The following is a 27,620-nucleotide window of genomic DNA, read 5'->3' as shown; positions in this document are numbered from 1 at the left end:
AATAGTCAGTATGAACAGGAGGAATGATTACAGCGAGCAAAACCTGTTTCAGTGTTCATATGGGCACCTGGCTGTTGTTTTAGGACAGACTTGAAAAACAGTTAACCCATCCTTTAATCATGATAATTGAGCACTATTGTGTTAAGTCACTCTGAATAAGAGCATCTGTTGGCTGTCACAAATGTCCCAAATACGTCTGCAAATGATTGTTTGCTGTGGTGTATCAACTCAAATTGACACAGTGTTGTGAAAGACATACTGCTATGTATGTGCAGAAACAGTAGACACGCAAACCACAAAATCATGTTTTTACGGTGTTATTGTTTCTTTATAAAGACATTAACAGAATGGAAACCACTGGTCTTTATGACACGACTAAGATAGTGCTCAGCCGCTGGTAAACAGCTATTATCTCTACAATGCTGAATGACGGCCGTATCTGCCGCCATTAGCGGGGCCTCCAGAGTCTCCCTAAACCCTGTTTATCCTGCGGTTGACCAGTCTGTTAGTCATGACCTATAAATGGTGCAGCAAAATACCTGTACACTACAACCGAGATGACCAGAAATGTTGTAAAAGTTGACTGATTCAGCAGTTTACAAATAATTCACTTGTATGGAAATGACATCTGTGATTCAGATGCAGTTGGTTGCTTTTTGACCAACTAACTACTTGCATAAAAAAAATATAATTTCACAAAACAAAAAAGCACCGCTGGCTTTGTTTTCCACCTGGAGAGGAAAGTAACATGCCCTCATCGGACATGATGCTGCCAACCTCCAAATGATCATTATGGTCTTTGTAATGTGGCAATTATCATGTTTTTGTTGATCGTTCCTGTTGACACATCAATGGTTCTCAACATGTTAAATCATTGTGAATGAAACTACTTTACTGCGTGTTTGCTGGAAAATCACACATCATCCACATATTTACTCCACTAACCAAATAACATGATATAATCCCAGTTTCACCTGGTGACATATACACGTTATAGGACAACAAAAACACTGCAACATGGACAATCGTGTCTTTATATCTGCTTTAAATTACAAACCCGTGTTATAACATACATGCTTGCAATTTCCAAACAGGTTTCCTAAACGGTTCAGTAGGAACAATGACCGCAATGTGTTGACTGTCATGATGTTGCAGAATTTTCATAGTGGCCATGCAGGTTTTTTTTATGGTAGTTAGTGGAATGCAGACAAGCCTGTGATAAGGGACTGATATACTGGGATTAGGGACTGGACCATTATCGCTTCACTTTTAAGGTGACAAAGATACAGCCAATAATTTCAGATCAGCATGATAAAGGAGTTCCCGGTCTAACGGTGGATTGAACCATAAAGTGTCACTTTCCCTGTGGGATTCCTGACCAGTGGTGAAAGTCTACTTGCTCATTACCTGCTCACTCTCTCTGTCTCACCTGTCTGCTGTTCACTCATCCTCCCTCTTCTCCACCCATTCATTCTCAATCCCTTTCAAAAGTCTCCTCCCCCGTGGCTGGGTCATATATAATGCTGATGCCACAGGGATTCCACTTCTCTTCAGGGACGTTATATGGGAGTTGTTGCCATATTTGACAGTGTTATGACTGAGTATCACCCTTAGTTGAGGAGCGGCACTTTCCTTGTTCAACAGTAAGACTGAGAAACTTTCTTCTTTTTTGTACAATTTTTTTCTCTTTTCTCTCTGTACCTCACCTCAGTTTGTTTCTTCCAGTCACACATCAGGTGTCAACGTCTCGATCTATGGCGAGATCTGCTCCAAGCGAGTTCAACCATTGGTGGAGCCAGTTGAGGTTTCGCCTTCAAAACAAGAAAGGATGGAACGAGATGTTGGATGAGACGTTTCTGCTCCACACAAAACTGTAAGAAATGAATGAAATGAATGAAATGAATGAAATGAATTGCGTCGGACATCACTATCCACTTCTTTCCACAACTAAGTAAATTATTAGTTACATGCAGTTTGATCAGTTGTTTTTCTTCTGCCTTTCTTCCCTCAGCATGAATGACATACCTCTCTTTTATGCGGCTAAAAGCAACAGTGTGGGTTGCATCAAGAAACTGCTAAGCTGTGCATCCACTAATATCTTTGAGAGAGGTAAGGCTGTGAATTTAAACTATGCTGCGTAATTATTTCAGTGTAGTGTTGAGTCTGTTGTGAGTAAAGAAGTTGTAATCCTCTCATTCAGGTGCTCTGGGAGAGACGGCGCTTCACGTGGCTGTGATGAACGACAACCTGGATGCTGCTGTGGCTCTGATGGACGGAGCTCCCGAACTCATCAACGAGCCCATGACCTCCGAGCTCTTCCAAGGTTGACACACATAAACACAAACACGAGCACAAACACACTTCACACTGTCAGTCATGATAGTCATTAGATTTCCTGTCTGCAGGTAGACATGAGAACATGGGGACAGACTAAGATAAGATATTAGAGATGAAGAAAAGGTTGAAGAGAAGCAAAAAATGGATTGAGGGAAATTTTAATCATTTTGATTTGTGTTTTCGTACTACTTCTGTTAATAAGACCTCTTATTAACTTCAAATATGGATGTATTGCACATTTTCTTTTTCAGAATAACAAGAACTATTTGAAAATGAAGAAATATTTCATGTGAATAATTGCATTTAAGACTAATGATGCATTATATACAAGCGAAATTTAGGTTTGCATAGAAAAAGTTTTTTAAAAATGCATTTATTACAATTCTGAAGGTGCCGAAGTTGAGCTCTATTACAGAAGTTCAACTTATCAGTGAAAACTGAGGATTTTGGCGTAACTGACAGCAAATAAATAGCACTGGTGAAAGATGCAACGACCAACCTTTTAACTTTCACTCAACTTTTACTCCCGTCAACCTTTCTGAACCCATATGGGTGAAGGTTTTAACACATTGAATTCGAATCATTCACAAAAGCAGCTAACATCGGCCAGACGTACCATTAGAGAGAGTGGGAAACTTGATGCACACATGTTGTTTGTGCAGCCATAACAAAACACAAGTATGGGTTACAGCATTTCTTCAGCACATAAGGAACAGGACTATTTATATGAAAATTGACACTAATCAGTTTGCACATAACCGTCACTTACACACAATAAGTTAGTGAAATTAAAAATGGTTCTTTTACAGTGAACTGGTGCAAACTGTCTGTTTCTACTGTCTCTGTCTCAGGTGTTACTCCTCTCCACATCGCTGTGGTGAATCAGAACATCAATCTGGTCCATCACCTCATTAGTCGTGGGGGTGATGTGGCCACACCGAGAGTCACTGGCCTGTACTTCAGGAAGAGGATAGGAGGACTCATCTACTATGGTAAGTCAGCATGAGTGAGCTCAAAATATGTGAGAGTCTGCTGTAGCTCAGCTGGTAGTGATCTTGTACACAAGACAATGAACCTCAAGGTGCTCCTAGTGAACGTGTTTGTAAAAAAAAAAAAGTAAGCATCTGCCAAATGAATGTAATGTATGTTTTTGTGATATGTGATAAAGAGATGGTGTTTGTTAAAATGTGCATTTGGTTGACAGGTGAGCATATTCTGTCTTTTGCTGCGTGCACTGGGAATGAGGACATTATCACCATGGTGATCGACGCAGGGGGCAGCACCAGGGTCCAGGATTACCGTGGTAAGAAATGTTGCCTCTTGCTTGAGAGTTCAGTATGATTATAATCTTTGTATCAGACTTATGTTTGAATTATTAATGGCCTTCTGTTTTCTCTTTCTTGTCTCATGTTTATGCTCTTTTTTTTTCTTAATACTCGTCTTCCATCTAGGTAACACCGTGCTTCACATTTTGATTCTGCAGCCCCACAAGACAATTGCATGCCAGGCTATTGACCTGATTATGGCACGCGATGCAGAGCTGGACCACTCAGTGCCAATTGACATGGTGCCCAACTACCGTGGCCTTACACCTTTTAAACTGGCTGCCAGAGAGGGAAACATTGTGGTGAGTGAGGCATGGGGGAGAGCTCACAGGTGTACACAGAGTGAAAACCCAACATGAAAAGTGGAGCAGATTAATTTCACTAATCCGATCTTCGCTGCTGTGACTCCTTCTGTCTCTCTCAGGCATTTCAGCACCTTGTTAACAAAAGACGTGTAGTCCAGTGGAGTCTGGGACCCCTGACCTCTAACCTGTATGACCTGACGGAGATCGATTCATGGGCAGACAACATGTCTGTGCTGGAGCTCATCGTGGGCAGCCACCTCAGAGAGGTACAATACAATATACAGTAATCTGAGGAGATCACACACTCTAGTGTCAGAGGTATTACGATTGATCAGATGCTGAGAGGAATTTAAATCAGATTTCTCTCCGTTAGGCGAGGAGAGTACTGGAGGTGACCCCAGTGAGGCAGCTGGTTAGTCTGAAGTGGAACCTTTATGGAAAACATTACTTCAGGTACAGTTTGATGTCAGTGTCTAAAGTAAAACATCTGCACCATACGCATGTTTAGACTTCTTTTACAGAGTTTTTTTCTCCTTTTCTTGTGCCAGACTGCTGCTGCTTCTGTATCTCCTGTACATCGTGACCTTCACACTGAGCTGTGTATATCGCCCTCTAAAGGACGCTCCAGAGAACTACACAACTTCAGACATGGACAAAACCATCCGAGTCCAGAAAACACTTGATGTGAGTGGATACATTGCATACATTTGATATTTCAGTGACCACACAGATTCAAATAGCCCTCATGAAAAAGTTATATACAATCAAAATCTAAGCACACAAGTACAATAAAAACACAAAAAACCTTTATCTGTTCCTATGTATATGTGTGTAAATGTCAAATTGTGCACCTGCATATGGCACAAAGATTAATAATAATATGCTTTTAATATTAATACAAACTGTATCTCTTCTTCCCGTGCCTCAGGAGAGTTATGTGACATACAGTGACAACCTTCGGCTGGCAGGAGAGATCATCAGTGTCCTGGGAGCTTTAGTCATCCTGTTGCTGGAGGTCAATTTCATGAAACAGTGCTTCATCTTCATGCATACTGTATGTTACATTACGGTGTATTTTACACACACATCCTGCTTTATCCCTCTTTTTAACAGATCCCTGACATACTGCGAGTGGGAGCAAAGCGTTACTTTGGCCAGACAGCACTGGGAGGCCCCTTTCATGTCATCCTGTAAGCACAGAATGAACTTATGAGCAATAAAATAAAAGATACTGCTCTGAAATAGCTTCTAAACTTTCTGCTGTTTGTGTCTTGACCAGTATCAGCTACGCCTGCTTGGTGGTGCTTCTGTGTGTGTTCAGAGCCAGTGGGGTGCAGGGAGAGGCCGAGGTGATGGCGTTGTGTTTAGTCCTCGGCTGGAGCAACGTCATGTTCTTCGCCCGAGGTTTTGAAATGCTCGGCCCTTATGTCATCATGATACAGAAGGTAGGGGAGAGCTCAACCTGGACTTAAATGTGTGACATATTTGCAGTGGTACCAGCTACAGGAGCTTATGAGTAATCTAGATATAGTAGTTTGTCACACACACACACCTGTACCCATATGTTGTTGAGGCAGGTTGTTTTGGTTCTTGAGGTTCACCTGTTTGGGTTTCCAGACTGAGGTATCTTGTGTCTCATTTCCTCCTAGATTATATTTGGAGACCTGACAAAGTTTATGTGGCTGAGTTTCATTGTGCTCATTGGTTTTTCCACCTGTGAGTATATTCTGGGTGACATATGCCTACAAATATTTAACCCTCATGAAGCTTAATCGTTAACATAACACAATTTAGAGATTCCTACTCCCTCACACACTTGTCTTTTCCCTCTCAGCCCTGTGGATGGTGTATATGACCCAGGAGCCTGATGCCATCCCTTCATATCGCTCCTTCCCCATCACCCTCTTCTCCCAGTTTGAGCTCAGTGTGGGCCTCATAGATCTGCCAGTGGACCACACCATCATCACACCCCCCATCGTCCATGTGCTGCACTGCGCCTTCTCTGTCGTTTCCTACATCCTTCTGCTAAATCTGCTGATCGCAATGATGAGTGACACACACTGGAGGGTGGCCCAGGAGAGGGACGAGCTCTGGAGAACTCAGGTAACAAACACTTTGAAAAAAGCACACCCATACAAATACACATACACTCCTCATTACAATGCATGCAATGCGGTGTCATGGTTACAGCTATGATAATGTTCCACAGGTGGTGGCCACAACTCTGATGCTGGAGAGGAGGCTTCCCCGCTGCTTATGGCCTCGGCTCGGGGTGTGTGGGATCAACTATGGCCTGAGAGAACGCTGGTATCTCCGGTAAGACAGTATTGCATTGCCGCAAACACAAACAGAAGCTTTAAAGGATAAATCCCCCCCCAAAACACACAAATATAGCAGAAATATAATTATACTGTATCTGAAGTAGGGCTGCAACTAACGGTTATTTTTATTATCGATTAATCTGTCGATTATTTGCTAGATTAATCGGTTAGTTGTTTGGTCCCTAAAATGCCAGCAAATGGTGAAAATTGTCGATCACTGTTTCCCAGAGTTCAATATGACGTCCTCAAATGTCCTGTTTTGTCCCAACCAACAGTCCACAACCACAAGATATTCAATTTACTGTCAAAGAAGGCGAAAGAAATCAGAAAATACTCAAATTTAAGAAGCTGGAATCAGATAATTTGGACAGTTTTTCTTGTGCAGCTCTAATCTGAAATGCTGTGATATCAGCAGTATATATTTAGCTGTCAGTCCCTGGACAGAAACGTATTTTTAGATTTACTATTTTCACTGAAAATAATAATACAGGAAGATACGTGTTCACTGACCACAACCTCCTCATTCCTCAATGTGCCGCAGCCACAAGACATGTTGTGCTGAGTATGAAGCACAACTCTCGCTCTCTTACTGATGCAGTGCTATTATTATCACTCCTACATCACCTGCACATACCTATGACAACAAATTTATGCATGAAAACCAAGAGATCAAGGGCTGAAGTGAGGACAGCTGAGGGTCCACCGAAAATTAACTTACACCTCATCACCAAATAACTCATATTAAACATCAGGACTCCATCACTAAGTTTAAGTTTGTGTTTAAAGTTCTTAGTGACTATTAGCTAGTTTCAAACTAGCATGGTCCAATAAGAAGCAACCTACTATGTAAACAGGAAGTCACTGTAGCATCACAAGCTGTAACATAGCTTCCAAAATAACAGTTTTAAGGGCAAAAAGATAAAATAAACTTAACTGCCAATCTTTTGTGAATGTTGGAGTGATTTTGATTTATTTCTATCTGCATACCTGAAGGAATATGTGTTTCACAATGAGGGAAGGGGGAAATATCCGATTATGCTAAGCTAACTGTAGTTCTTTGGTAATTTAGAAAAATGTTATTGACATAAAATTTTGCAATTTGAGGTTTGTTCAGTGTTGAGTGTTTTTTCAGTGAAATGTAAAATGTGAGGTCAGATATGTTGACCATATTCTATATTACACCTCTTTTACTCTTCAATTTAAACGGGTCAGATATTAGCAAGCTAAAATTAGCTTTGTCTGTTGGTTCATTCAGCCAGCGTTAGCGTACACACCAACTGGCAGTTAGTAGGTGTAAATATTTAGTAACAACTCAACTCTCATAACAACAGTCTTAATTTAGTGATGTGTAAATCTTCTTTGAATTAAAGTCCCACTCTACTCAAAAATGTGATTTTCTGAGCGACTTACTTAATCCACTTTGCAGGGTTGAGGACAGAAACGACCCCATGATGCAAAAGATGCGGCGATACATCAAGGCCTTCTCCAAAGACGATGAAAAGGAAATAGAAGGAATGGAGAAGACTGACCCAACGAAGGGGTCGATCTCAGGAACCCCAAAGCTCAGACACAAGAAGAGTGGGTTTAGCAACACAAAGCCTTTGTCAGGCTGGCATATGATTCGCCACAGTGCTTTAAGTTTGCAAATGGAGCAGGAAAGGCCTGAGGAGGACCAGGACATTAAGTATGTCTAGAATGAGATTCTGCACAGAGTGAATGAAGCGTGTCCTCTGTTTCATCTTCAGTCCTGAACATATAAAATGAACATTAAGTGTTGATGAGCTTCAATGAAGAAGAGGACTATTGGCTCAGTTTGTCTATATAGTCATTGGTGCAATTATTCCTGCAGTATTATGCTATAGAAAAGAGTGCCTTATTTTTATAGCAATATACAAATATGTAGCAGTAGTGTATGCTAAGCTAAAGTAAAGTGACTTTCAACTTATAAAGTAGTTGCATGAACATTTTTATATGATAATAAAACTTTATTAAAACAACCTCACTGGCCTTCATTTGTCATGCAGTTGTATATGGAATCGTACAGTAAGTGAGTGAAGTACTCTGATTTGTGATAAGCATAACAGTCACATAGTAGAATACATACATGTTGGCTACATAAAGCTGTAAGAAAATACAACCTACAAAAATCTTGCAAAACTCTTCTAGTGTTGAGTATAATACATCTTTTATCTAAGAAGCTTCATTCTTCTTCCTTTGAAGGATACTACTGATTAAAGTGTGCAGTGGAAAAAGTCATGATTTGAAATGTAATTGTAGAGTTGATGCTTGTTGACAGAATATTGGTTATCTCATTATTCTGTTAAAAAAAAGAGACTGTCACAGCTATTGGAGCTGCACCTGACAGATGAAGTAGGTGTAAAATTCGCAGGAAGCTCTCATCCAGTTCTTCTCAGGTGGGCCTTCGCTGCTCAGGATTCCGCAAGCCTCTTCTGGCATATTATCCCCCCAGTAACTGCAAATAAAACAAAAAGCATATTGACAATATAATCACACAATATTACAATAGAGTGTTGAATAGTACTGAATATTTATATTTATATGTGACCTGCCCTCTTAGAGTATGCATCCCAAACAAAACAATATGATCCCACATATGAATTCACAAACATGAAAAAGAAAACAACCAAAGCAACAAAAACATCAGTGACCTCTCATAGTGACTCTACAGTACACCTCAGAACTCCTGCCCTGAGATAATAGACAGAAAAACTAAAACTTATAGCTAAAGCTGAGACGATTAGTCCATTAATTGATTAGTTCATAGACAGAAAATCAGTTGGTGAATCACCTCTGTCGCAGCGCAGCGTTGTTGACCCAGGTCCATGTGGCTCCTTGGCGTCTCAGTCCAATCCAGTATTTCATCTTCCCCTCTTTAGTCAGAAAGTTCTAGAAGGGAGAGCAGCATTGACATTTTAAAAAGTATACGGTGCAAATCATTGTCATTTTTATAAACTGCATGGATATACTACAAGGTAATGGAAGGAAGTGAGTGGGATCAGAGTTTAAATGAGATCAGAGCCACCTGAAGTCTCAGGCTGTCGATGACAGCCAGAGATCCTCCTCTAGCTGTGCAGTTCCTCTGACTCTCGTCCCAGCTAAGCCTGAATCTGGACAGGTAAAAACATGATTGGCCCAGACGCAGCCAACCGTTAGCACACTGCTGGCAGCCAAGTTCTGGAAAAGGAGAGAGAGACACAGTGCAGAAAACGCTCATACAATGAAGAAAACAAAGATGTCCTCAAACTTTTATATGATTTTGGAAAAAAAAAAAAAGTTTATTCTGTGCAATCAGTTATTTCTGGTTTTCCTTATGGTTTTGGTTTCATTTGAATATTTGTCCATATTTTTAGTATACATGAATGAATTTTTGTGCACATGTGTGTGTGGAATCACAGAAGAGGAAATAATAAGACAGATTAAACTCAGCTGCATACCAGTATAAATTAAATACATTTTTCTCAGTTCTCTAAAAAAACAATCACAAGGAGCAACTTCCTCTGAGGTCTGTTTAAAAAGCAATCTGGTCATTAGCGAAAGCAGAACTATCACTAAAAACTTGGTGGTCATGGTGAGAGAGTATCTTTAGTTTTTCCTTTTTTTAATGTTTCCTTGGCTTGTGAAGGAATTTTTATGTCTTCCACCTGGCATCACACTCACTTGAGTTGGGTTGAATCATTTGGAAGTGAGCCTGGCACTCCTCGAAGCTGCACGTCCGATCAAATGAGGGAATTGTTGGCCTGTTTATTGCTGTAGTTTCCTGTGTCTCGGCACAGACTGTGGATCCTGTTTGGACTGGAAATTAGAGCAAAGTGGGAGGAGTTGTGAGGAAAAATCAACGCCATAAGGCTGCAGGCAACGCTTTGTATTCGTGTTTCATCTATTGTTATGAGAAAGAGTAGAAAAACAGCAAAATTATATGACTACTAGAATAAAACACTTATTGCAATATGATCCCTGCACATATCTTCTATATTATCTTGTCTCTGTACTGCCAGTAAGTCTCACAATCCTTTTATAATCCAGTTTGGTGTTATAAATAACAATCCAGCCTTTAGTGGTTTGGACTCAGATCAGTGGCTGCAGATACTCACGTTTCAGACAGAGGATACCAATGACCAGCAGCAGCACCAGGCAGATTATGCCCAGGAATATGCATGCTGCACGGTACAGAAGTACGTTTCCCTGATTCTGACTTCCTGCTGAGGAAACACAACAGCTGCATGTTAGTGAGATATTGTATCAGACCACCATCAAGTCTGTAAAAACTGTTCCGGCCTACCTTTCTCCCCCTCCAGTTCAACCGATAACTTGGACTCAGGTGACAAGTTTGTATTGGCTTCATCTTTTTTATCCGCGCCATAATTGCGACAAAACTTGATGTACATGATGAAAAGTGTCCTGGGATTTGTCAGGAGCCTTGTTTACCGTGTCTTGCTCAGTCCCCTTTTCCTGCTGACTCACAACTGCTTGCCAGAGAGCGGTTTTAAGACGCCCCTAGTCTTGTAGCCATAGCAACATGACCTTCATTGATTCCCAAAATATTCACGGAGCACAGTGCTCGGCTTGTCCTTTAATTTACAAAAAACTTTTATCTCCCTCTGTCTCTCTCTTTAAAGAAGAGTGTGTGCATGTGTGGGAGTGAAACACAGACAGATATTGTGCAGATGGAGACATTTTACTCCAAAACAATAGATATGATTCATTTCTTGAGGTCATTTTAGATCAGAGCTTCTGTCAAAAACATTTCAAAGACACAACAAGTAGCAGTGGTACAGGTTTGAAACATTAAATATGTGATTAAACCTATTAAACTTCGAAATATAAACAAAATATGTCTCATGCTTCTTATTGAGTACAGTCTAATTCTTACAAGCAGAGGGGTGATTTTACATTGTTATATTGGGGTATTTTATACCCAGTTGAAGAACTGATGCTAACTTGTGATGCTACAGCTTCCTTTGTTTAATTTACTTTATTTTGTGTGTTAATCACAATTAAGGCTTGCTGTTCAAAACACCAACACACAAACAGTTTAAGGACTTTTGCTATATTTCAGTTGAATTGTGTTATTGACTTGAACACAGCTGTATCCACACTGTAATATAATACCGTGTCTAGTGCAACAACTTGCAAGTAATGTTATTGCTACAGCATACCAACTGGATTATGTTATGACGGCCTTTTTTGCAGCTTGTCACTGTAGGAAAATGGCTCCGTTCTGTCCCAGTAAAGCCATGACAGTGTGACAGTGAGCCAGCATGCACAATACCAGGACCCCGAAATCGAAGCAGCTAAATTCAGTCGTCATTAATCTTATTATTTATACATGTGCCGTGACATGTGATGTCTTTGGTGAAACAGGCCTATTGTTATTTCCAGTCTTGTCTTTGTTTTGACCTTATAAATTACAGATGTGTTCACATGTATAATTGAAGAATTTGCTTCCTAGATGAAGAATAACTTGTGTTTATCAACTGAGTATGAATTAGAAATATAGTTTTACTCCCATGCTTACAAAAATGAATCAAGTGAAACATTTTTAAAGCAGACATAAACATAAATAAATTATATCCAGTTGCTATCTTGTGTTTACTTGTGTATTAACAGTCAGTTTCAGACTCATTGCCGGTTCCAGTCTTGTGTAATTCGAATCGAGGCAAATTTGTGATTCTCCATACTATAAACCAACAGAGTGATGAGTTAATCAGAGAAATGCAAACATTGGTCTGTTTGAATAAAAAAATTACTAAAAAGTTAAAAAAGAGAATAAAGAACTGAAATCAGTGTATCTGGAGATGGCATAAATGTTGTTTCATTAGGTCAAAATAAGTAAAATTCCTTTGAGGTCACTGTTTTTGTGTTCATACAGTTAAAACAGACCTGAACATATTATTTAAGCTGTTTAAAGGCTACTGGAAAAAAAATGCTGATGTAAATATTAATGCTGACGATAATTAAGGTGAGAACTTACAAGAAATCAGTTTCATGCTTTCACAACTTTGCTTCTGCTTTCTGCTTCTTTTTAATTTGAGTCACCTATTCCTTACATGCTGCAGTTAGTCATGCTCAGCTGCATGGAGATCATAATGATGACAACAGTTCAGGGACGACTCATGTTACGTATTTCACTTCAAATTGAAATTGAATATATGGGAAATATATTGAAACTGTAAAAATTTAAATATTCAATTTAAATGCAATATTGTGTTTCAAAAGATCAATGAAAAACATTTTTTTTCACAAAGGGAGGCAGGCATGCTGGAACGTGCCGTCTTTGAGCATTTCAGGTGCACATTAAACAGAGAACAAACTCATTTTATATAAAAGTGTACCTGGTCTTGTTTTAAATGGAGAAGCAGCATAATAAGCTTCTGAATAGACGTCCTCAGATGTACTTCGTAGTTTAGAGTAATGTTCTGGTTCTTTTTCTGGTTCTTTTTCTGGTTCTGCTAAAGTCAAACAAAAATATAAAAAAATTTTAACAGAAATGTAAACCATCTGGAATTTGCTAAAAAATATTTAAAGCATCATAAATTCACTTTTTTTTTTTTTTAGGTCTATTTTTTAAATTTTCTTGTACCTTCAGTTTTGACCTCAAGCATCACTTTACTTGCTTCTTCATCTTCTACGTTTCTTTCTTTCTCTGCGGTAATGTTCTCCATCTCCATGGCTCCTCTTTCTTCTGTTCCTCTAACTCTCGATTTGCCCAGAAAAGTCTTTCAGGACTGGTTGGTGGTCAAGTGACAATGAAGTTATGTAACCTTTTCTCATGCAGAAATATTTGCCACTGATACACCAGATGAAAAAAAAAGTATCAAGATGTGTGTTTGTTTTGAAACCATGAAACCCAACACTAGAAGTGTCCAGTAAATGTATGATGCATCCAATCGCTGAGGACAGAATACTTCCTCATGAAGATTCTCCTCCCGTCTGTCCTTCCCCTAAACCACATGTATACTGTGCACAAGTGCAAACAAGGTCTCCGATGCATTGTCCTGTCTGATGACCAAGTTTTTGATTGAAATTTACAATAGTGAAACTCTACAGTCTGAAAGGGGCCAAATATTATATGATAATGTATAAATCAGTGCAATCAAATATTTGTTTCACTTCTGTCGTTTCTTTTGACATCTAAAACTGCAATGTTGGTATTTTTAAAAAAAAAAAGAACAGACACATTTTTTTTTTTTGCATTTTCATCTTTAAGTGGCACAAAAGTTTATGATATTAATTTACAAAAAAAATATTTGCATTAAATACAGATGACTGAGAAAGATGAGGAGAGCTCGCTCAAAATCATTTAAGACAACTTCCTTTTACAATGCATTCTTTCTTTTCACCTCTTCCTCTTTCACCAACTGAGGAATCAACATATCATGAAAAGTGTACTAAAATGCATCATGCTCACCCCAAAACACTGATAAAAACAAAACCCTTCTGCCTTGTGCTAAGCCTTTCTTCCACCATGTGGTTACTTATACAACTAATATAGAGAATAATAATGCCAAGAAGCGTTACAAACAGCCTTTAACTCTTCACTTCTCAGACAGTCTTGCTTTTCTCCTCTCTTTCTCCAGTCTTTCATCCTCCCTCAGGCACCATACACGCTCTCATTACTGTAGGTCATGTAAAGAAACAAGTCCTCTTCGTGGTGCTCCTGGAACAGAACAAAGCAGAGAATAATACATAAATCAGTGTGAAAAGTGCAACTCGTGTGATACACATACTAACCACATAAAACTGCTCAATAAGCGAAACTGAGCTACTGTTTCGATATGATAGATAGCGTGAGAAAATTATCTGATACCTTCATTTGATCAGTTTAAAAATTCCTTGCCTTTTTCAACTTCAAAATACACACTAACTTTTTTTTTTAGCCCGCTATGACCCTGTTTATTCATATCACTTTCAAAATGTCTGTTTGGTCAGTTTTTTTAAACTTAAATTAACACATGATTACCAGCATGCTATTTTTGAGATCAAAAAAAGTGAAGTCTAGCTGTGAAGACATTTTTGGGATGTTGTATTGAGGGGGGATTTTGAAAACAAGGTTTGTAAGCTGAAACTCAGAGCTGCGAACGGACTAACTTATTCAAAACTTCACAAAAGGATAGTGATCTGCAAATGTTGGGAAATGTTCTTGTATTAATATGTGTGTGTGTTGGGGAGGATCCTCATGGAAACAGGTGTGTGTGTGGAAGGTTGCTGTTACCTCATATACAGCAGAGAGAGGGGAGCTGGATGGAGGAAGGGAGTTGTTGACAAAGAAGAAGAGCGCTTCCTCCGGTCTCAAAGACACACGCTGACGGATCAGAAAGCACAACTGGCCCACTAAAAAAAAAAAAAAAAAAGGAAGGAGAGAAAATAATGTGATGGTCAGTGAAGATCACGCAACAGTAGTTTCATTTCTTTTCATATGAAGAGGAAGAAAACATGAGTCAGACACAGATGACCTGGTCAGTCCAGAGACAGATGCAGTGACACTAAAACACACAATAAATCAAGCCGTGTGAATCCTGCAGGTTTTAACTTTGCAGCAAACTGTCTGATAGATTATCGCCACCCTCAGTTTGCCACCCGCATCACTGACAGCAAGTTGTCCTTCCAGCTTTGCATGGTGCTAGTTGGCCATCCAAAACCTGGATTAATCTTGTTCAAGTCACAGGTAACTTTTCTAACTGACAACAAATCTCTGTTGGTAGAGAAACGAGAGGCTGAGAGGTCGAGAGGAATGAATACACAACTGGACACAGCTGATCAGAAAGCTGGACACTGTCATGTAAACAGGGATATAAATAACCAGGTTTCTCATGTTCCATGTAAACACCATAACTAGAATATGATCAAAACTGGGAACTCGTGTGCACGTAAACACACTCAGTGAGGGTTAAGTGAACTAATCTCCAAATGACGGTGATTATCTCACACCTGTTGTCCTAATTACCCAATTAAGAACACACTCTTGAATGAACGCATCAAAGGATCAGGCTCAGGTGTTGTTTTTTCATTTGAAACTCTGATGAAGACCTGCCAAGGTTGAAATGTTTTTTTCAATTCTCATGTCCAAGCCATGTAACTAATTTCACATGCTCCTCAACACAAGAGTGCATGAAGTTTGCTGTTTTGCACATGTTTGAAGATACCAGCCCCTTTTTCTTCAAGAATACCAGTGTTTTTGATTTTATGAGAGCATCTAAAGATTGAGTGCACAACTATCTTGTGGAACAAAACTGCGGGTGATGCTGATTGATCTGCTGAAATCTTAAACAGGGTCACCTTCACTATACCGTCTTAATGTTTTCAGAACAATCTGTGCGATTGGGCTGATTTGTTTTTAGTGTGGGTTTATTTGTGTGTGGGGGGGATATTTCACCTGTTAAATCTGAGGGCACTAAGTATTTCTTCTTGTCCAATTCAGGAGCTCGTGACCTCAGGGCCCTCTCCACGATGATCTGGGTTAAACATAAATCGGTTAGTTTATTATCAGTGACTATCAAATGTGTGTCTATCAAATCCAGTCAAGTCAAGTCAGTAACAGTAAATAAACAATGTTATTAAAAACAAACTAGTTGTCATACTGACCGGTATCTTGTCAGGATGTTTTGCCCGAACTCTCTCTCCCTCCGCTCTCCTCACCTCTAGAGGTACTGAGCGCTGGTACTGACTGCCCATCTGAAAACAACACAATGGAAACAAACAACACAAGAAAACATGAAGTCCTTGACAACAGCATTATTTACCAGTTAGACAAAGGAGAAAGAGCACTGGCTGACTTCACCAACCAGTGGATTCAGTCAACAAGTGATATTGATAGCCTGGAGAGCACAATGCTGATTGTTACAATACAAGATGCAGGCTTACATAGAGTCTCTGCACTTTTTATCAAATGTTTTATGAAGGCTATGATATTAGGGGTGGGTGATGTGACAATATGTATTGTAAGATGATAACAATGTCAGCCATCAGGGATGTTGCATTACTGTCTATAAAAAGGTAGCTATCCCTTTATATGTCTGGTTGTAATTAGCAATTTAATGAGCAGGACTGCTTTATATTATTCTTATTGGATTTACAGGATTTTAACTATTTTAGATATGTAATCTATTGTACTGACCAAAAACAGCATTCCCACTAGAATTAGTCCAATATTAGCTAAATGCAGACGAAGCTGCAGCAATTAGTTGATTAATTGATTGCCCAATAATTAATTGCTAACTATTTTGATAATGAATTTGTCACTTTGAGTCACTTTTTAAGAAAAAAAAGCTATAATTCTCTGGCTCCAGGCTCTTCAATGTGGGTATTTTCTGGTTTCTTTTGTCCTCTATGATAGTCAACTAAACTTCTTTGGGTTGTGGACAATTATTCACAATTTTCTGATAGTGTAAGGACTAACTGATGGAAAAAATAACCGGCACATTAATCCATAATGAAAATAATAGTTAGTTGCAGTTCTAAATATATCGCTATCAGTGTATGTATATCAGTGCAGAAATGCCAAAAATATATTTGAGGTAGTTTGTTGTAGTAATTTTTATGTCCTACTTGATAAATATGATGGTCACAAAGCTTATAATTATAAAATATATTTATGTTATGTGTTTCTGTAACAAAAAAAGCAACTAACCGCCAGTATGCCATTGGTGGATTTTTTTCATCTCAACAATATCGATATCAGTGTGGGTTTAAATATGCAATTATCAATCAGATTGTATTTCCATGTGGTTATATTATTAATAACTAGTTTATCGATTAAATTCCCTGAAAATGTTACTCTATATATATCAATATCGCAATACAAAACTGCATATACTATCTCCCACCCCTTGGAACCATAGTGTAAGAAATGGGAGACTTTCTAAATCATATTTTCAAATCAGGAGCCCCAAAATATCCCGTTGAAAATGATTTTTCAGACTAATGTGTGCAACTGTTTATAGCTGTGGGTGCAATAAACGGCAGTACAGTACAGTACAGTGGGTACAGACTGGAGCTGACAACGAAAACACTAATCCCAGTATCTGTGTTCACGATGGTTTGACAGGTCATCGTCAAGGCCACGTCACTTTCCACAACAACAGTAACGTAACTGGGGTTAATAGCTAGCTCGCCTTCTTTCGAGACTGGTATCCAGAAAAGAACATTAACTAGACGAATCGGTGGGATAAACAGTCTTTTTATGTGTCTACTATAACATGAAAAGAGAGGTTTTGCTGACACTGTCCAGAATCAGCTGTTTACGGTGCTGGCTAACAACGGCAACGCTAACCACTGCAGCTAACGGATCCTCAAGACGTCCCTGTTAACGTACCTTTAGAAAAAAAGACACAAAAAACAAGTTTCACTCAAAATAGGACAAGTGCAGAAATGCTCCACTGGTCCCCCGTCGTCTGGTTTCTGAAAAGGACGCCCTTACTTGGAAATTTCTAGCTCAAAATACAGACATAGCGTACTGGAATACGATCGATTTGTAAAGATGTCGACTGGTCTACTTTTTTCTGCTCAACGAAAACAACAACAAATACTGCACAGCCCTCCCACCATGTTTCTGACCAATCAGAGATGAGTGTGTAGATTGATAGCGGGATATGACCAATCAGAGGGACGCAAAGGCAGGTTTACAAGCATTCATTGGATAACTTTTGCTATCAATCTACAGTTACTCCAGTTACTTAGTTCTGAGTGATGGCACATATAACCAATCACAGGTCGTAGAAATTGGGCCAGACGAGCGTAGGGTAACGCCCCAGCCAGGCTACGTGCATAGCGTGCATGCCTTTTTTTCAATATCTGCACCGTTCCCTATGTTCTGTAAACAACTCTTGTCTTTTTATATACAGTCTCTGAGTGAGAGGTCATTATCCTGCTTCTGGAGATTTACAGTAATGTTAACATCAAAACATCAAACCTGCATAAAACATTAGGATTAACAGTTGCTGAAAATTATGAATGAAGAAACGACTGTATGTCGTTATGAATATCTGGAATGTTTTTTTCATTTTGGATATCTGAAAATAGAATTATGGCTACTAACAATTGGACTGTAGACATCTGAAATGGGAGTTTTTGCTAGTAAGAATTCTATTTCAGATATCCAGAACTGAGACATGTACTTTTCTTTCTAAATGCACTTTAATGCACTGTGCTCTTAACTGCTCGTTATTTTGTTTGTTTGTTGATTTTTAGTTTGTTTCTCTTGATATTCCTGTATGTTTTTAATCATTTTTAAAGGGAATTTTTAGATATACAGTATATCATCATCCTTTCTGTTGTTGTTGCACTACTGTGGGCTGGGAGAAACAGCATTTTGGTTTTTTTGTGTATGCAAATATATAAGAAAATGACAATAAACTAAACTTGAATCTTGTTCATTCTAGATATCAAAAATGTAATTGTGGATATCTGAAATTGAAAGCCCAATACACATGATTGGCAATAGTGACGTCATTAGTTCTAGGAAAAATGTCATTGTGGATATCTGAAATGTTCATTTTGACAAGGAAGAATTGAATTACAGATATCTGCAATAGATATCCAGTCTGGCGATTAAATGTTAAAGCAGACACGTTTTTAAAGATTTTTAGACATCTTCAATTTATTTTTGGCTAGTACAATCAAAGTCGTAGATATCTTAAATACAATTTCTACAAGTAAGAATGTTATTGTGGATATCTGTAATTACCATTCTGACTAGTGAGAATACAATTTTGACTTGGAGAAATGCTATTATGGATAACTAAAATGTAATTACAGATGGAATGTGGTTTGATTGAATGTTAAAATAGCTTGCCATACACATCTATCCTGATTTCCAGCAACCACAACACTGAAACGACCAGTAACATGTATTCCATCTTGACCAGGACCAAATGTTTGTCCTGCCATAGTGTGTGAAGCTTCCCCTACAGAGGAGCAGAGGAGTATCTATCTGCAGACAAAATGGTGGACACAGAGGCAGATATCTTGGACCTCCGCCAAATTGACAGGAAATCACATGATTTTAGCAGTGGAAGCTGTTGTTTTTCTTGTTTTTTCCAAGCCTCCGGGAACAGCACCAGGCTTTGAAAACATGGGTGCATAAAGAGAACTGGACACAATGTAAGAGGCACGACTCTGTTCATTCCTGTGAAAGTTGCTCTGTGGCACATGAAGCCAAAAAGGTTTCACTTCTGAGTATAAAATTAGCCGGCTATTCTGGGATCATGTGGCCCATAGAGCAGTTGCGCCAGATACTTCCGCTAACTTGAATGGAGTTAATATTCAATCGTGCAGCTGTTCTAGACTTTCCAAATGTTATTGGACTGAATGGATCAAATTCTGATAGTGAAACAAGTCATTTTTCAGGAGTAGCACCAAAAAAAAATGCATCAGCTGAGTTACAGTTTCTATGACGGAAAAAAGTCTTCTTGGTCCAGTGTGCATCATGTGTTGGACGCAGAAGTTGTAATTACACGGTTTGGCCACTATGTCAAATTCAGAGTCCAGTGCTGTTCCTGGGGGCTTTTTGGAAGTCAACTTGACACAGTGGCCAAACTGTGGAATTACAACTTCCGGGTCCAACAGGGGCCCAAAAAGCATTTCTCCCTGCACACAATCATGGGAAAAGGAGTGGCTGCAAAATAGTGGATACATTTTGTGTATCCACATAGTGCCAGCCCCGCGAAATGACTCGTTTCACTTTCAGAATTTGATCCATTCGGTCCAATAACATTTGGAAAGTCTAGAACAGTCGCACAATTGAATTTTAACTCTATTCAAGTTAATGGAAGTGTCTGGCGCAACTGCTCTATGGGCCACATGATCCCGCAATCACAACTTTTATCACAACAATTATCTAATATGGGGCAGGTTTTATATGGATGACTAGAGAAGGGTCTAGCTGCAATCTTGCAGACTCACCCTAACCCTACACAACAAACACACTTTACTACATGACACATACACCCCTTTCCAGATTTTCCATGCCCTGTGAGAATCCTGGTGAATAGCCAAAAACACAATCAGTTTATCCATAAACTTTACATTCTTGAAGTGGTGCAGTCATGACAATATAAATTTAAAATATAGTGTGTAGCAATTATAATTAGGGGTGCTCATGTTGACCACAACAGTTGACAACAACCAGTTTGAAAAGGAATAACAAAATGTTTATTTTTAAATGAACAAAAATCAAACAAATAAAAATATGAAACCGGCCTAATGAGGCTGTGTCACAGCCTAGTCCTGGTCTAAATTCAGTGAGTACAATATTACCTGTAACTGGAGAAACTCCATTTAAATGGCTGTGTCTATGTAGCAGCCCCTAGATGTAGGCCAACAGTGGAAGAGAAATAACATTTAAGATTGAATTTATTGGCCATTATAGACATAAACATGTTATAATACCGTCAAACGCCTAAAGAGATATCTATAAGCTATATATATTGAAATATGTGGGCTTTCATGTCAGCATGGAAACATGGGAAAACCACCTCTAATAGTATCAATTAGGCCGCCTGAGAGAACATTTTAACATCCTCATAAACCCAGTGTGGTGAGTATGTTGTTTTAAGTACTCAGATGCCTTCATCTGTGTGCTGCCATTAGAGCTCCCCCTGCTGGCCTGCACACAGAAGAGCTGGTCACGCTATTCAACTTTACCTGCACCAATATTTTGGACTCAATTACCCCTCACAAAGTAAAAAAAAAAAAAAAACTAAAATCAAAATTCAGCCTTGGTTTAATGCCACCACTTGTGTATTTTGACAAGAGAGCAGAGTACAAATGGAAAAAAGACAAACTCCAAGTATCCTACCAGCATCCGAGATACTGCCTGGCTAAATATCAACAGTGTGTCAAAGCAGAGAGAGGGAAATATTTTTCTGATATTATTTATTATCATATAATATTATATTATATATAATACTTTTATAATTATTTTATTTATTTATTTATTGTTTCAAACAAAAAACGAACTGCCAGAACATACAAGGACCCTATTGGCTCTCTCTTTCTGTTGCAGGATGGATAGTGAGCAACTCTTACACCAAAGAGTGAATTCAGTGCCCTTTCTTTTAGTGGGATCAGATGAGACCATAATCCAAGTCCCTCTGTGCCTTCTGCAGGCCTCCGGAGTGGTGATGGAGATTACCCATCAGGAGTTCCAACAATTCCTGAGTGGGGAGAAGCTTATGAAGCGAGACTGAGGAAATGCTCCGTGTCGGTTGTTAGATGAGGTACTAAATCTGCTAAACTTTATAGTACAAGAATTAATTCATTATACAGTTGATGAAGCATAAGCATTTTTTTGCCACTTGGGCAAATATTAACATAAACTGATCCAAATCCCTCTTTTTCCAGGTGGGTACAACTCTCACAGGTGTAGGTGGGCTGGTGCTGGACACAGACAGCACCCTGAAACTTAAACCCCTTTCTAACAGTTCACAGGAGGAGAGAATTTGAGAGACTGCAGGCTGAAGCCCCAAGAGCGTCTCATGCAGCAGGGGGCCTTGAGGACCCTCTATATGAGGCTGAGGAACACATAAAGGATGTCTGTTTGATTTGCCTCAGTCAGCCATGTAAATGTATTCTGTTGGACTGTGGGCATATATGTTGCTGCCACAGCTGCTACCAGGCCCTTCCACAATGCCTACGCCCCATATGCCAACAGACCATCAGCAGAGTATTGCCTCTACTACACCTGAGACAACAGTATGACCATATGACCTCAGTGGAGCTTAATCACCATACAAACTGTTCCAGTCTTACACCGTTAAGGTCTGAAGTGCACCTGAGAGACTGAAAATCTTACTACTGCACTTATCAATATTTTCTTTGAAGAACACACTGTACTTATTGACAAAATGTGAAGTATTAAAATACTGTGTAAACCCTTTGTTCACTTTGTTCAAGGGAGGTACTTTTATATATGGGAAAATGAAATATTTTATAACAAAAAACAAAGTAATTGGAAAAAAGGGGTGTAAATTGTTATGACTTGGCTCAAGTGGCCACAACAAAAGGGAGACACACCGTGTTGAACTTGAACAAAAGAAAGGTTTATTAAACTAATTAACCAAATGAAAGCTGAATTAAAAGGTAACTTAAGCAAAGTCAGTAGTGTGATGTGCATGAGTGGAAGATGTGTTTATGGGAGTTTTAAGGCACATAAAAGCAAAGTAAACTAAAGTAACAACGGAGGAGCAAAGTTGCAGCAGCTGAGCGGAGAGTCAGTCAGAGAGCATGACAGCTGCACTGCAGCCAGGCTCAAATAACCCGGGAACACAACCTCAGGTGTTCCAGGTTATACTAATGATCCACCTGCAGGATAAACAGTAAGACAGGTGAACCACACAGCAACACAGGATGACTCAGCAGGAGTTCTCACTAGGAGTTTCAACTAGTTTCAGTTACATATTTGAGACACTGAACGTTATTAAAACAAGGACACTTGTAGTGCCAAGATGCTTAGAGGCAAACCCAGCTGCTTTAGTGTTAAGGTGCACTACAGTTGAGACTGTGTTGGTTTGTTGAAACAAATTTAATAATACATCACTCATTAAATATTTTGTATGGTGTGTTTCACTTTGTACTGTCTACTGTAATGGTTCCTGCTGCTAAATCCTTCAACCACTATCTAAAGTTATTTGAGTAATGGAGCAGTAATGACACTTTATTACGTCTTGGGATACAGATCTGTGGGAGAGTACCATGTAATACTGTATTATGCTCATTCTGGATGTACAGATCATTTTATATTTAGTTCAAGACTTGGCGTACTGCTTGCCTGCATCTCTGAATGATCCACAGACTTCTGAACAACAGCTGTTACATCAAATGGCTGCTGCTCCCTTTTAAACATCAGGAATGTAGTTCATGTCTGAATAGATACACATGTTTCACAGAACTCTCAAGATGATATTAATTCATGATGGCTTTTTTTCTTTTTTTTCCCAGAGGCACAAATGCATGTTGACAGCATCTGTTTTCTGAATGGACTTCAGTGTAGTGAGTCATCAAGGTTACTATTTCTGTCACCTCTTTACTTTTCTCTGTTTCTCTCAGTTATATTCAGATGACATGGTTATATACACACTTGACTCTGGTATAACTAAAATGCAGAGCACCCTGCAATCAGAATTTCCTTTTGTTCAAAAATGTTTTTTAAGTAACAATCTCATCTTAAACAAGCAGAAGTCTTGTAGCATGTTGTTTGGTACTAGTTATAATCTTAGTTATTCATCTTCAGGGTCTCCACTTATTAAAGTTGAGAAATTTATTTATTAATTGATTTTATTAGAAATAACATAAATGCTACTCTTAGAATACTGTATTAGTCAATTAATTTTTTTACTCTAAGAAAACAAATTGTCCAACAGCATTTATTTCCCATTATTGATTAGGGTGATATCATATACCGAAACACATTTTCAGCCTTTAAATGTAGTTCACAATAACATTTGTAGATTTGCAAAGATCATGTCATCATTTCAAGGTTTCACATATGACACACTGACCTGGCTACCACTTCACTCTAGGAGACGTTTTCATTGGTTACTCTTTGTTTTCAAATGCATTTACTTGAATTATCCTTTATACTTAAAACAGCTTTTAGTTCCATTCATATCATCATATTCACTCAAACACACTCAACAACCCTTTTTTATTGTGCCTAGAATTGTGCCCAGAAGAAATAAGGAGACACGAAGTTTAAAGCACCATCGACTGGAATAATTTGCCTAACTCACTCAAATCAATGACATCTGTCCATGACGTGTTTACCTTAAATCTACTTGTTCTTGTGTTTTATTGTATTTACCTTCATTTTTAGTTTATAAGTAGACTCTACGTTTTTCCTCAAAACTGTCTTAATAGATTCCCTTTCAATGTGTGATGAAAGCCTAAAGTGTCAGGTAGGAATTGAGTGACCTGACTCTCCTTAAGCTTATTCTGTTCAAAAGATGTGGACTGTCAAATATGTCTTGTGCACTTGTGACAACCATCCACATGGTGGAGTTGGCTGTCCCTATATAATTTTAATGAGGAAAAAAAATTGAGGCAATCTTAAAAATGTTTCATGTTGAATGTTCATAAATGTGACAACCAACCCTGAAGGGAATGTGACAAGCATCCCCAACTGGGATTTTTTCCTACCAGCAAAGCTAAAAACCACATGTTGTAGTGTAGCTTAGAAAAAAACCATCTAAACTCATACTTTTAATGGTAATAATTGTTTTATTATTGTGTAAAAGCCTAGAAGAGAAACACCGAAGACCTGGATATTTACATTTTGACATGAAAGACACTAAACGTCCTCAGTACCAACGTTTCTTAACAGCGCCCCTAGGGAACGACATCTAATGAATGTGACAACCAACCCCATTCTCCCCTACGTGTATGTCCCTGATGATGTTACTATGTTGATTGTTTTGTGTTGTTGTATTGTTTAATTTATTATCATTCTTATTACTCATGTATTTTGTTTTGTTTAAATGTTGTTAGTTTTATGTTTTGTGCCTGAGGGCCCCCTCGGAAACGAGATGGTGCATCTGAAGGGGTTTATCCTCTAATTAAATTTTGAAATTAATCTCTAACAAGCAATGAGAAGATGTAGAGAACAGCAGATACATGAGAAGTCACCTCCATATATATATTTTTTTCCAGCAATAGCACAGCAAAGATAGAACTAATAGGCGTGTGTATGGGTTTGAGGAGGCGGGCAAAGTGAAGAGTGCAGCATCGGGCCTGAGTGAGGGTGAAAAAGAAGAAGGTGGTTGACACAGGATCCCATAAATCTCTTCCTCAGTGGCCATAAGGGTTCGCTTTGACAATTCTTCATGAGCTCTCTTGGTAGAGCGGCTCTCAGGGAACAGACTATTACTGAAGTACCTTCAGACCTCTCAGGGCATGGAAGAAACTGTGGTATTTGATTTATTCATGTCAGATTAATTGAATAGTTGAGTGGATAGAAACACATCAGAGCAAAAGAGTGATAGGAATACTCTCCTTGGAAATAGTGAATTCTATGAAAATGAGACGTTCATATAGGGATAAAAATGCTCTGAAATATAAATAAGTAATGCTTTTCCCTCTGTCCTCAATGTCTGTGTTCATTGCCACAATTACTTTTAGAAAATAGATCAGATTAAAGCTTCAGAACAGTCATTTAAACCTATCTGAATTATGAAAATGCATTGGTGCTGCTACCACTAGGTGTCCATCTTTCTTCGCAAGAGAGAGATGCAAACTGCTCTGGCTGACAGTGACTCCAATGAAGTCACATACAATTAATGTAGGCTGTGAAATCCTGTTTAATCCACTCTGATAGCTGAAGAACAATTTAGATGATATGATATACTCTAATGGGGTTTGCTTCACAGGTGTAGACCTTGATTTGTGATGATGAGGGTGCAGACAGTTGTGGTTAAGTTGGGTGACTGTACTTATTAGGGGCGCCGGTTTAAAATACAGGGATTTAATGGCAGCATTAGTTAGAGATTATTATGAATTTTAATAACTTCTAAAGAACATTATGAAGTCACATTGAGTGGTATTATTATCATGTCACTGTGATTTTTGTGCTACATTATATGATATTTTCCTGATAGGATACTGCTTGACTCAGATCCTTTATTTAAGTAAAAGTACCAGTACAACAATATTGTATGTGGGTAAGGTGGAGCTAGTTTAAACTACTTTTTACACAGTGACATAGTTTAGTCCAGTAGTTCTCAACCAACCAGTCTGGCCTCCTCCAATGGGACACCTTATGGTAATCATTGCTTTTTTGTTAAATATTGGATGATTTTACCGCCGTTTTGCCTTGGACATTTAAAAATTAAACCATCTGAGAAGTTGAAGTTGAAACATGACAAAGGGCCTCAACTAGACACAAGCCAAAATGGTTGTTCAATCTTTAACAATGCAACACATGTATTTTTTATAAGCTTAACATATGTTTGCAATGTAAAATCTTAATGTATAAATCAGTAAATCTTAACTTTAAATGTAAAATTTTGAAAAATAACAAGTAGTTCTCAAATAAATGTGGAGTAAAAAGTATACTATTTCTCTCTGAAATGAGTGGAGTAGAAGTATAAAGTATAAAATGATAATAAAAAATAAAGTGAGATGTACTGTAGAAGTATCTGTACATGTGTAGTATTTCAGTAAATGTACTTAGTTACTTTCAACCACTGTTTTTGTGTGTCTCAGATTCATAAAGGTTTGTCAGATTAGAGCCAAACCAAAGCAGCAGCTGTATTTAGCAAACACTGGGGGGTAAAATGGAACTGGAATAGCTCCAGTCCTGCAGTTAGTTTCAATAAATCACACCAAGACCTCATGTGCTTGTGTTTCTGAGAGGAAGGAGTGGGAGGAGTTGGGGTTGTGTCTTTTTTAACTTTGTCAGCATTGGCAGGCGCTTTGACAGAAAAAGGTATAGATGCGGTATATCAGGAGAGAGAGCTACCACACCATATGTGGTTCTGTGGTCTGTGGCATAGTCCCTAATGCCAATTACCACCGTCACCCATCTGCTGTAGGCATGGTAGTGAAATGTGGGATAAGTGACCTACTTTCTAACAGTAGTGTGACTGCGGTGCTTCTTCACTCGTCAACAAACAAAGTGCTCCCTCCCTGAGGAGAGAGAGACAGGGATGCTATCATCGGGATATTTACACTGGTCAGATACAAAGATTTTTCAGTTTGGCTCTCCAGTTTGAGCCGTTGCACAGCCAAGGGTTATGAATGCACAAATAATGAATTTCCATTGGAGGAAACAGAAAACTTCAACTTTTTAACTAGACTACACTTTGCACTCAGTAGAAATTATCCAATAAATGAACATAGATCCCCAAATTGCAAAAACAAACAAACAAACAAAAAACAACAAAACATACTGTATTTCCTCACTTATCTGATTCTATCTGCTCAGATTCTGAGCAGAGCCTCTGAGATTTCTGTCACCATCCCAATACAGTGGATGTGAATGGCATTTCGATTTTGGTGCCAACAGCATTTAAAATTTACATTTTTCTTTCCAGAATCGGTGTCCTTGTTACTCTAGATAATCCACAGAACATACAGTTTTCATAGGGACTACAACAGTGAGGTCTGTTGAGTATTTCTGCAAAAATGGTGCTGTTGAATTTAAAAATGTAATTTTGTAGTGCTGTGAGCATCACAAATTAAATTTATTAGACTTTGTATTGGAGTGTGAGCATCTCAATATTTGGGTATAAAACCCTGAAGCTATCTGCATGACTACATATATGCAGACAAAACCAGAAAAATACTTACATATCTACACATTTTTTAAAAATCCTGCATTC

At 38.6% G+C, this 27,620-nt stretch overlaps 3 protein-coding genes across 7 annotated transcripts; 1 reads left to right on the top strand and 2 right to left on the bottom strand.

Moving 5' to 3' along the window:
- Positions 1-1,710: 1,710 nt before the first annotated feature.
- On the top strand, positions 1,711-8,385 carry trpv6 (transient receptor potential cation channel, subfamily V, member 6). The gene is made up of 16 exons (XM_042422921.1): positions 1,711-1,873; positions 2,012-2,109; positions 2,201-2,323; positions 3,189-3,329; positions 3,542-3,640; positions 3,789-3,964; positions 4,087-4,233; positions 4,341-4,420; positions 4,516-4,651; positions 4,896-4,982; positions 5,081-5,157; positions 5,247-5,412; positions 5,617-5,683; positions 5,802-6,070; positions 6,177-6,283; positions 7,715-8,385. The coding sequence occupies exons 1-16, from the start codon at positions 1,755-1,757 to the stop codon at positions 7,980-7,982; spliced, it is 2,160 nt and encodes a 719-aa protein (XP_042278855.1). The 5' UTR covers positions 1,711-1,754; the 3' UTR covers positions 7,983-8,385.
- Positions 8,259-13,040, bottom strand: si:dkey-26c10.5 (uncharacterized protein LOC563797 homolog). 4 transcript variants are annotated; one of them, XM_042423045.1, is made up of 7 exons: positions 12,890-13,040; positions 12,642-12,758; positions 10,401-10,508; positions 9,967-10,101; positions 9,332-9,483; positions 9,098-9,195; positions 8,259-8,761 (listed from the first exon to the last, which is right to left on the bottom strand). In XM_042423045.1, the coding sequence occupies exons 1-7, from the start codon at positions 12,975-12,977 to the stop codon at positions 8,632-8,634; spliced, it is 828 nt and encodes a 275-aa protein (XP_042278979.1). In that variant the 5' UTR covers positions 12,978-13,040; the 3' UTR covers positions 8,259-8,631. The 4 variants fall into 4 exon arrangements, with proteins under 4 accessions (XP_042278979.1, XP_042278980.1, XP_042278982.1 ...); XM_042423046.1 differs by having other exon boundaries at positions 12,642-12,755; XM_042423048.1 differs by lacking the exons at positions 12,642-12,758; positions 12,890-13,040 and adding an exon at positions 10,589-10,842 and having other exon boundaries at positions 10,401-10,505.
- A 455-nt stretch (positions 13,041-13,495) lies between these two features.
- zgc:92606 (uncharacterized protein LOC100000242 homolog) lies at positions 13,496-17,824 on the bottom strand. 2 transcript variants are annotated; one of them, XM_042423078.1, is made up of 5 exons: positions 17,621-17,824; positions 15,892-15,981; positions 15,683-15,761; positions 14,522-14,640; positions 13,496-13,966 (listed from the first exon to the last, which is right to left on the bottom strand). In XM_042423078.1, exons 2-5 carry the CDS (start codon positions 15,979-15,981, stop codon positions 13,901-13,903), a joined length of 354 nt encoding a protein of 117 aa, XP_042279012.1. In that variant the 5' UTR covers positions 17,621-17,824; the 3' UTR covers positions 13,496-13,900. The 2 variants fall into 2 exon arrangements, with proteins under 2 accessions (XP_042279012.1, XP_042279013.1); XM_042423079.1 differs by lacking the exons at positions 15,683-15,761; positions 15,892-15,981; positions 17,621-17,824 and adding an exon at positions 14,989-15,214.
- Positions 17,825-27,620: the final 9,796 nt, after the last annotated feature.

This window comes from Thunnus maccoyii, chromosome 10 (assembly GCF_910596095.1).
Source record: "Thunnus maccoyii chromosome 10, fThuMac1.1, whole genome shotgun sequence".
Taxonomy (NCBI): Eukaryota; Metazoa; Chordata; class Actinopteri; order Scombriformes; family Scombridae; genus Thunnus; species Thunnus maccoyii.
This window is presented reverse-complemented; position numbering and strand designations above follow the sequence as displayed.

Excerpts from the sequence above, each read along its gene's own strand:
- trpv6 (XM_042422921.1), top strand. The coding sequence starts at position 1,755 with ATGGCGAGATCTGCTCCAAGCGAGTTCAACCATTGGTGGAGCCAGTTG. Across the intron at positions 3,965-4,086 it reads CCAGAGAGGGAAACATTGTG|GCATTTCAGCACCTTGTTAA; the intron begins GTGAGTGAGGCA and ends TGTCTCTCTCAG. Across the intron at positions 4,652-4,895 it reads GAGTCCAGAAAACACTTGAT|GAGAGTTATGTGACATACAG; the intron begins GTGAGTGGATAC and ends CCCGTGCCTCAG.
- si:dkey-26c10.5 (XM_042423045.1), bottom strand. The coding sequence starts at position 12,977 with ATGGAGATGGAGAACATTACCGCAGAGAAAGAAAGAAACGTAGAAGAT. Across the intron at positions 12,759-12,889 it reads GCTTGAGGTCAAAACTGAAG|CAGAACCAGAAAAAGAACCA; the intron begins GTACAAGAAAAT and ends GTTTGACTTTAG. Across the intron at positions 8,762-9,097 it reads AACGCTGCGCTGCGACAGAG|TTACTGGGGGGATAATATGC; the intron begins GTGATTCACCAA and ends TTTTATTTGCAG.
- zgc:92606 (XM_042423078.1), bottom strand. The coding sequence starts at position 15,981 with ATGGGCAGTCAGTACCAGCGCTCAGTACCTCTAGAGGTGAGGAGAGCG. Across the intron at positions 15,762-15,891 it reads AACATCCTGACAAGATACCG|ATCATCGTGGAGAGGGCCCT; the intron begins GTCAGTATGACA and ends TGTTTAACCCAG. Across the intron at positions 14,641-15,682 it reads AGTGCCCTCAGATTTAACAG|TGGGCCAGTTGTGCTTTCTG; the intron begins GTGAAATATCCC and ends TTTTTTTTTTAG.